Source organism: Phascolarctos cinereus, unplaced genomic scaffold (assembly GCF_003287225.1).
Source record: "Phascolarctos cinereus isolate Bilbo 61053 unplaced genomic scaffold, phaCin_HiC Scaffold_3;HRSCAF=262, whole genome shotgun sequence".
Lineage (NCBI taxonomy): Eukaryota > Metazoa > Chordata > Mammalia > Diprotodontia > Phascolarctidae > Phascolarctos > Phascolarctos cinereus.
The window spans coordinates 234,446,504-234,455,858 of NW_027555736.1; the positions used below are offsets into that span (position 1 = coordinate 234,446,504).

The 9,355-nt window shown below is 42.3% G+C and overlaps 1 protein-coding gene across 2 annotated transcripts in view; it reads right to left on the minus strand.

Annotated features, from left to right (window-relative positions):
* The window catches only part of ATG14 (autophagy related 14), a 59,945-nt gene extending 56,319 nt beyond the window's left edge, over positions 1-3,626 (minus strand). Inside the window, exon 1 of one of the 2 annotated variants that reach the window (XM_020986432.2) lies at positions 3,363-3,626. In XM_020986432.2, coding sequence (XP_020842091.1) covers positions 3,363-3,583 — 221 coding nt within the window. In that variant the 5' untranslated portion in view covers positions 3,584-3,626. Of the gene's footprint in view, positions 1-906; positions 2,028-3,362 lie in introns of those variants that run through there. The other variant, XM_078151501.1, reaches the window with a different exon arrangement.
* Between the last annotated feature and the right edge of the window lie 5,729 nt (positions 3,627-9,355).

Consider the following 9,355-nt stretch of genomic DNA (forward strand, 5'->3'; position numbering starts at 1 on the left):
CAATGTGATCATCTGTTCTTGCTACTTTAAGCAGATAAACAAAACATGTTTACAAACTTTAAAAAATTTTATACTGTTGCAATTCTATTATTCAACATTGTTCCATAACCATTATTATATTTTAATGAAATAAGTAGTTTATTCTTTTAAATGTATATTGCTCTTCAAAGTTGTCTGTATAAAGAGTCTGAATTACTCCAGTAGGATATTGCTCTGAAATAAATGGCTTACAACAGTCATCATGCTGTCTGTTACATTTCCATCACGAAGAAAATATTCTCCCACTTGTACAAAACTGAACTCATTTAACTTTCCACCAACCCTTACCTCTTCCAAGCTTCTCTATTTGTTTCAAAGACAACATCACTCTTCTTGTCTTCCAGGCTTGCAACTTTAGGGTTACCTTTGATTCCTAAATGTCCCTCCCTGCACACATCCCCACCAGTTGGCAAATCTTGCCATTTTTAATTCAACAATACCTTTTGCATCCAATCCCTTCTATCTACTTACAGAACCACTACTCTGGTTGAGTTCCTCATTACTTCTTCCCTAGATGATTCCAATAGCCTCCTAACTGCTCTCCTTATCTCAAGTCTCTACCCAACCCAATCCATTCTTCACAAAGGTGACCAAATGATTTTCCTCAAGAACAAATTTGACCGACATTTCACTGCTTGATAAACTATAGCACCCTACTGCCTCTAGGATTAAATATAAACTGTTTGGCTTTTAAAGCCCTTCACAAGTTGGCCCCAACCTATATTTTCAACCTCATTAAAAATTACTTCCCTTCCCAATTCAATGGTTTAACAAGACAGGCCTTCTTCCTTTTCCTCACAAATAGTACTTTTTTTTTCTGTGCCTCTGCACTGCACCTGCCAAACCTTGAATAAACCTCATCCTCACCTCTGTCCTTTGGAATCTGTTTCTTCTTTCAAGATGCAACTCATGTACCACATACATTGTTGTTCAGTTGTGTCCAACTCTGACCCTGTTTGGGATTTTCTTGGCAAAGATGCTGAAGTGGTCTGCCATTTCATTCTCCAGGTCATTTTACAGATGAGGAAACTGAGGCAAACAGGGTTAAGTGTCTTGCCCAGGGTCACACAGCTGGTGTCTGAGGTGCTATTTGAACTCAGATCTTCCTGACTCCAGGCCCAGCACTCTATCCACTGTGCACCTAATTGTTCTCCCCTTACATACATAACTTTTCTTAATTCCCCAACTGCTAGTGCCCCCTCTCCCTAACTACTCTGTATTTCTTTTCTATTAATTTTTTCATATGCTTTTAAATATCCACGTCTCCTACAGAACGTAAGCTCCTTGACCCCAGTATCTAGTACACTGCTTGGCACACAGCTGTATCTTAATATTTGTTGACTGATAGAATGACCTGAATTTAACCAACATCAGGGGAATATAAGGAACCACCAAAAACTTCCACTAGCACTACAGACTCCAAATAAAAGTCACTTTATTTAGATAACCTATTGTGGTCGTCAAGCTTCTTCCACTCTCTTCACAAAGGTCTGTGGGACTTTAGCACGGTGGTCTCCAAAACACAATACATAAACTCAATGGAGTAGAGAAGGGGAGAAAATATTACAACTTATATTTATATTTTTATTTAGTAAAACAAGTACATTAAGCTTTACTAGGACTCAATATCAATAGACACTGCTGCCTTCACTCAGTTGGTATGTTAAATAGTCCAGTACTGGACAAGGTAACCGCAGGAGGGAAGAGCAGACATTACATGAAAGGTGGATGGTGGTACCTTAACTTGTTCATTCCCTTTCAGTGTACTGCAACATATTCAATTTGTGCGTGTGCTTGGTTAAGTGGTCTTATGGCCCACATTACCTAGTTTTAAAGTGAGCCTCATAAAATGGACAAGTGGCTTAAAAATATTCCAAAGCAGCACTAGAAGATAATAGTTAATACAAGAGCAAACTGTGAGGAAACAAATGGAAGAACAAACACTTGTAATCCTTTTTTTAAGATCTGTCAGCCACAGTATGAGGCTCAAAATGATGATCTAATCAAATCTGATAAGAAGTCAGCCGATTTTATTAAACATTACTAAGACTAAAAATATGGATTTATATCAACTGTCATTAATGACAAACCACACTTTAAGTCTGTATTGTGACTTGAAGTATTAGTTCATGATAGCATGATGCCATAACAATTAGTAAGCTAAGCTTGTGGTCAAAAACTACAGGAATGTCACATATAATGATCATTTTTACATCTTTATATTTAAAAAACTTTGCTCTCATAACAAGAGTATTTTTAAAAAATTACTTAGCTGACATTCATCCCATTCTTTTTAATTTTTACAAAATGTATTATTATGTAGAAGAGCACATGAAAAATTTCTTTAAAAATTAATAGCTAGTATTTATATAGCACTAAGTTGTTTGAAAACACTTTACTTGTTATCTTCTTTGATACTCACAACAAACCAGTGAGCTAGATGCTATGTTCGTACCATTTTACAGATGAGAAAACTGAGACTGAAGGAACTCAAGTAACTTGCTCAGGGTCACACAACTAGTAAGTGTCTGAGGCAGTATTCAAATTTCAGGTCAGGGTCCAACAATCTAAACACATCATGCCCTTTATGCACAATGGGGGGGGAGTGCAGGTTTGACCTTTTGTTTTTTAAATTGATGGGGATGCATGATCAATATTTGGAGACCGCTGCCCTACTGTGCTAAACAGTGTAGTCGTTATACGTCCACAGGAAGTTACATAGATAGAAGACAGGAATAGGAAAAGGTGGGGGGACCTCACTGTTCACACAATACTGATTCGGAATTCTAGTTTGTGATGCCTGACATGGACTACTGATCCCCAACTAACTTCAGGAGTTCTGCCAGCAACATCTCCAATCTCTCCCTGGGAAAAAATCAGGAAAAAGCTTTTGAGGACAAAGGAAGGGTGGTGGAGGAGAGAGGAAAGAGAAAACATTTGAATAGGAGCACTTAAACTCCTCAGGGAAATCCAATTCGCTGAGGTCACGAGAGGAGAAAGACCACTCCAGTGAAGCTCTCACCCGAACCAATGGGTGCTTCCAGAAGTCCCAGCCAAACCAGGGTCCACGCGAAAAGAACGAGTGGAAGGCCTTTAACTAACACACCCCTACACAAACAGCCCCTGCACGGACACACACATCTACACACAGACACAGGTACACACATCATCCCTCCCCCCTCCTTAGCTCTTAGGGAAGAATGGGGAGAAGGGGCTGGGAGTGGGGGGGAACACAGGGTTATAACTAGCTGGGGGTGGGGGGTGGGCTCCGGTCCAAACCAATAGGCGGGCGCCCCGGAGGCCGCAGCTGCAGCGATCGCTACCTTTCCCCGTCCCGGCCGTCGAAGAAAACGAAGTCGCCGGTCTGGACGCACTTCGCGCAGGTCAGACGCCGGCGGGTCGTGTTGCACAGGGGACACCGCTCAACCGCCACGTACAAGCCCTCCGCGTCCTCCACCGAATCCACCAGGTCCCGGGAGGGCGGCGGGCAGCCGCAGCCCGGAGCCTCCAACGCCCGGGATCCCTTCCCACTGGGAGACGCCATGATGGCCTCAGAGCACAGCCAGTCACGTGGGACTTTGTTTTCAACCAGGTGCATCCTGGGCAAAGGAGGGGCCTGGGAAAGGCTGAGCGGAAAAGGGCGGGGGTGGTGAAGGGAAGTGGGGGGCGTGGTTTCCAGCCGCCCGCCCGCCCACGTGCTTCCTGAGAGCTGCGCTCCTGGGCGGGACCGGAGCGCGCGGGGCTATTTTTAGGCCAGACTGAAAAAGAAGCCGGTCTGACTGCAAGGACGCTTCCGAGCGTGGTGGCGCAGTGGTCTCAGACGGCGCTGGGCTGCGAGCCAGGGCGACCTGGGTTCGGATTTGGCGTAGGCAGTTGTACTAGCTCAGGGACCCCGGGCAGGTCACTGTGCCTCAGTTTCCTCCTCTGTAAAATGGGGATAATGATAGAAGACCCCCCTTCCCCCGGTGATTGTGACACTAATTGACAGCCTCCCAGAATTGCTGTCAGTATCAAATGAGATAATAATTGTAAAGCGCCTGGCTCTAGATAGATGTGAGCTGCTGGTAATTCTTGCACAAAGGAGTAACGCGATGCCTTTCCGAGAAGCTACATAAATGTTCTTTTTATTTCATTACTGTGGTTCTTTGGCCACATAGAAGTTCTTTTTATCTCATTATTGACTAAAATTTGACTGGAACAGTAGGAAGTCAACACTTGGAAATCACATAGACAATCAGAAGAAAAATCTGAGTAAAAATAATGACAAAACCTGGAGTCGATTCCTTCTGACAAAATAGTAAACAGTGGATAGAGCGCTGGACTTTAGGGGAGACCTGCGTTTGAATCCTGCCTTAAGTCATTTAACTACTGAGTCTCAGTTTCCCCTTCTGTAAAATGGGGGTAATAACAGCACCTAGCTCCCAGGGTTATTATGAGGATCATATGAGATATTCTATGTAAAGTGCTTTGCAAACCGTAAAATGCTATATTAATGCTATCTATTATTTAAATAAGTTTTAGGTTTCTTAAGTCCTGAGTCCTTTCTCCACAAAGACTGCTCCTTACAGGGGGAATACAACTTTCCTTTAATTATCTTTTGGCTAACTTGCCAAAATGAATTTTTATTAAAACAGATTTTTGCCAGTAAGTAGAGTGAGAAAGTAAGAAGTATATAGGATAAAAAGGGAACTTTTAAAAAAAGATTCTCAAACCATCTGATAACCTCTTAATCTATGTCAGCCTCTTTTTCACCAGGCAGAAGGAACCAAAGCCATAGATTGCTAACATTTGTCCTGTTTTTAAGGCTTTCAGATGAATGACCTACCTTCTCGGGACACACTTAATTGTGGGCATTACTTGAAATACATGGCAAAGACTATAAGTCAGCATTTTGCAATAAAGAGAATCCTAAGGAACTTTGAGGTCTGATATCAACATTACCACTTTATTTGCTGCATGATAGCGAGCAAGTTGGCCATAGCAGCCCTGAAACAAAAGAGGATGAAAAATGGTCTTTAGTCACGTCCATCTTTTGCTTCCATGATCATGTGGAACAGGGAGCAGAGGACCAGCAATTTCACTTGCTACTGGAAGAACTGAACTATATCAATGTGGGGAGGCATGTGATAAACAAAAACAAGATGAAAAAGGAAGTTAGAGCTCGATTGAAGGAGGGCTAACAGGTTTTCCTTGGAAAGGAAAACAAAGGAGGTGATGAAAATGGTTTCATCATATGCCCTAAAGCAACTATAACAACAACAACAGCAAAAAAAACATCTCATGAAACATTTGGTCATCTAGTCTTGGGTTGCTCATGATAGATATAACCGAAACAAACACCTTAAAGGTAATGACTGCTTATGTGCTAATATCTGTTGCAGAGGATGAAGTAGAGGAATCCGATGAAGAATCTGACAAGATCCTTCAAATGAAATCAACATTTAATGTGATACTTGATGCCATAGGTAGGCATAGGAGAGGATGGTGAGAAGTGTATGGCTGGGTGGAAAAGTACTAGGATAAGGAGGTTGCTATAGAACTGAAAAAATATAACCAAAGCTATCCTGTGCCCCTGGCATGAGTTTTTGTCTGTCCTGTCTTCCAGCTTTGTATAAGATACTGGAAAGGTTGAGAGGCAGCTAGATGGTGCAGTGGACAAAGCACCAGACCTGAAGTCAAGGGACCTGAGTTCAAATCTGGCCTCAGACACCTGGCACTTAACTAGCTGTGTGACCCTGGGTGAGTCACTTAATCCTACGGCCTAGCCAAAAAAAAAAAAAGATACTTCAAGAGTTGCAGGCAAATTGTTTGAAATTTGCTTAGAAGTGTAGGAAATCAAATAACACTTGGAGAACATATAAAAAATGAGAAACAAAACCTGGGTAAAATTGATGAAAAAATTAGATGCTAATTCCTTCTGGTGGCAAACTGAAACTTAAGAAGTGAAGAATGTGATCTTATCTCTGAATTGGGGGGGGGTGTCAAGGCTTGGGAGAAAAAAGGAGTCCCAGATGAATGACGTGACTATTGTCCACTTCTTATCATTTCAAACCTCTGTTTTCAATCCATGAATGATGCTGGTGTGAGGGGCATATGTGATGGGACGATATTGTGTTTTGCCCACATAGGTTTTGTGTGTGTCCACATGGGTCTCTCTCTCTAGATGTGGCTCCCAGGGAGGCAAAAATAGTCTCTTCCCCCCCCCCCTTCTTCAAGGGAAACTTTGATTCCTGCCAGGAGGGCAAGCTGGAGATTGGGGCTAGAACTGGCCACTCAGTGAAAGGGAGTACTGGGCTAAAACTTTATCTAGTTTTCCCTTAAATATTTTTAGTCCAGGGGAAATAATTTTCAGGTTCAGGCTGTACTCCTGATCACAACCCCTTAATGAGGGAGGGGTACCCCAAGTAATGTAGCCAAGATTTGGCTCCGTTCCCACCAGATGCCAATTCTATAATGAATATACACAGCAGACAGTGAGTAAACCCATTTATCCAAATCAATAGCAAAACAGAAAAAAGAGAATGCATGCATAGGAGAATATATACCAGACAATTAAGAGTGAATGAACTCTCCCTTTGGAAACCTCATTGGAAGAGCTCTCTGAAGACTCCTTAGCCAAGACACAGTCATATCTTACCCAAGGGGAAATTCTCTGAAGTTTCTAGTATAGCAAGCTGGGAATATGGACGTAATAGAGACTGATGAGTCCTCTACTAGTTGATTTCTTCCCAAAGTCTTTCTCTTCCTTCAGGGGAGACCTGAAGAGAGGAACCATGAATCTTCTCTCTCTGGAAGCCAGAAGACTGAGAGCTTGAGAGCTCTCACCAACTATGCCCCTTCCATAGGCATGGAGCATTGAATAATCAATCTCCACCCATGAGGAGATTGATGTACATACAAATGGGCTCTGAGGTCATGTTATGCTGGGAAGGAATAAGGATTTTTTTTTTCAAAATAAATAACTTTTCTATTTATGGTGCTGTGGTTATAACAAAATATGAAGAGGCAGGAAGTTAGGAGCTAAAACATATGTCGCTTTATATAGTAATAAATGGACTAGTCAGTAGGTTTAAAGCAACAGGGAGGAATTTCAGGCTCCAGGAATTGTGATGATATCCCTTGAAGAAAGGCCACCAAAAGGGACTATAGGAACAAGTTCCATAAGTAAATTTTTAAACAATGTGACAGGAGCAGCTAGGTGGTGTAGTAGAGCGCTGGGACTGGAATCAGGAATCACGCACATATATGTAATGTTATGTGTATATTATATATGTATGTCACACACATATACATGCATGTATATGTGTATAATAATCTCAAGTGAGCTACATATATAGCTCACTGGAGATTGGTGAAGAACTTAGTCCTGGGGAGCATCAAAAGGAGGAAAAGTATCATGAGAATCAGTGATTTGAGGTCTGGAAGAGTCAAGGGATGTCAAGCTGTCCAGCATTGTCACAGTCCTGCATGTCCACGCTATTGCAGCATCCTGAGCCACCTTCATCAGGAGTGAAGGTGCCTCCAACATCGTAGCTGGAGACAGAGCAGGAGAGTGAGAGACAGAGACTAGCAGAAACCAAGTGTAACCCCTGCCCCAGAGCCCATTGGTAGGGTATCCTTATGCGTGGAGATGAATGCCCTGCCCTGTGTGGGGAGTGGGGGTGGAGTTGATGAGAGTGAGAGAGCTCCAGCCTTTTGGAGTCTACTTTGGGATTCTAAGCTTCACACCACTTCAGGCCCTACTAGCTTCTAGTTTGTTTGTTTTTTAATCAATTAATTTTTAGTTTTCAACAATCACTTCCATAAGCTTTTGAGTTTTAAATTTCCTCCCCTCCTTTCCCACCTCCCTCCCCAACATGGCACGCACCGCAGTCTGATATAGGCTCTACATACATTCCTATTAAACATATTTTCACATTAGTCATGTTGTAAAGAAGAATTAGAACCAATAGGAGGAACCACAAGAAAGAAAAAACAAAACAGAAGAGAAGAGAAGAAAAAAAGAAGAGCAAATAGTATGCTTCAATCGGCATTCAAACTCCATAGTTCTTTCTCTGGATATGGATAGCATTTTCCATCATGAGACTTTTGGAGATGTCGTAGATCCTTGCATTGCTGAGAAGAGCTAAGTCTATCAAAATTAGTCATCGTGCAACATGGCTGTTACTGTGTACAACGTTCTCCTGGTTCTGTTCACTTCACGCAGCATCAGTCCATACAAGTCTTTCCAGGTTTTTCTGAAGTCCACTTGCTTATCATTTCTTATAGCACAATAGCATTCCATTACATTCATATACCATAACCTGTTGAGCCATTCCCCAATTGATGGGCATCCTCTCAATTTCCAAGTCTTTGCCACCCCAAAAAGAGCTGCTATAAGTATTTTTGTATGATAACTTTAGGATACAGCCCTAGAAGTAGCTTCTAGTTTTGAGAAAGAAGATGGAAGAGGCCAGTTCCACTTCAAGTGGCTGAAGGAAAACTTTCTGGGAAGACTTGAGAGGAGCAGGCAGTTTCCCTTATGTCCCTATTCCCAGAGATTTGGGGAAGGTTCCCCTTGGGTGAGACCTGGGACTGTCTCTCTTGGTTGAGCTGAGTTGTCTCGCTCCTAATGGGAGCTCCATCATTCTATGTTATGTAGTATATGTTCTCCTATGTATACTTTCTCCAGTTTCTATTTTGCTATAATTTGGATAAATGGGTTTCTTTGCTACTCGCTATGTATGTTCATTGTGGAATTGGTATTAGGTAGAAAAGAGTTAAAACCTTGGAAATAAAACACGGAATCTCCCTCCTCCCAATAATGAGAAACAGTGATCAAAAATTAGATTGAACCCAATCATATCCTGTAGACAAGGGGCATTGTTCTGTGAAGTTTGGATTCAGTCAAAGGGCCACACTTGTGGATCTAGAGGGCCACGTGTGGCCTCAAGGCTGTAGGTTCCCCACCCCGGCTAGACTAACAGTATTTAAAGGAACAGATAGTTCTAATTCTCTCCTGGTCCCTCCTCTCTCTTAAGAGAGCATAGTGGACTCAAGCTCTTCCTTCTGACAAGAATAAAAGTCTCCCTTGGAGAAGGGTAGGGTGGTGGGGGTAAATTTCTAGAGATGTCTGTTCTTCCTCCCTGTGAGTCACACAATGACAGCCCAGCCACACGAGGAAAATTGTTTCCATGGAAGCAGGAGGAGAGCTTCACTGATATGGCCAGTACAGGACTTTGAGACTAAGAGGAGTGTCTAGACAGAACTGGGTTCTGCTGAACTTGCTAGAGAGGTAGACCCAAGATAGTGATTCCATTTTACTTCTAATATCTCT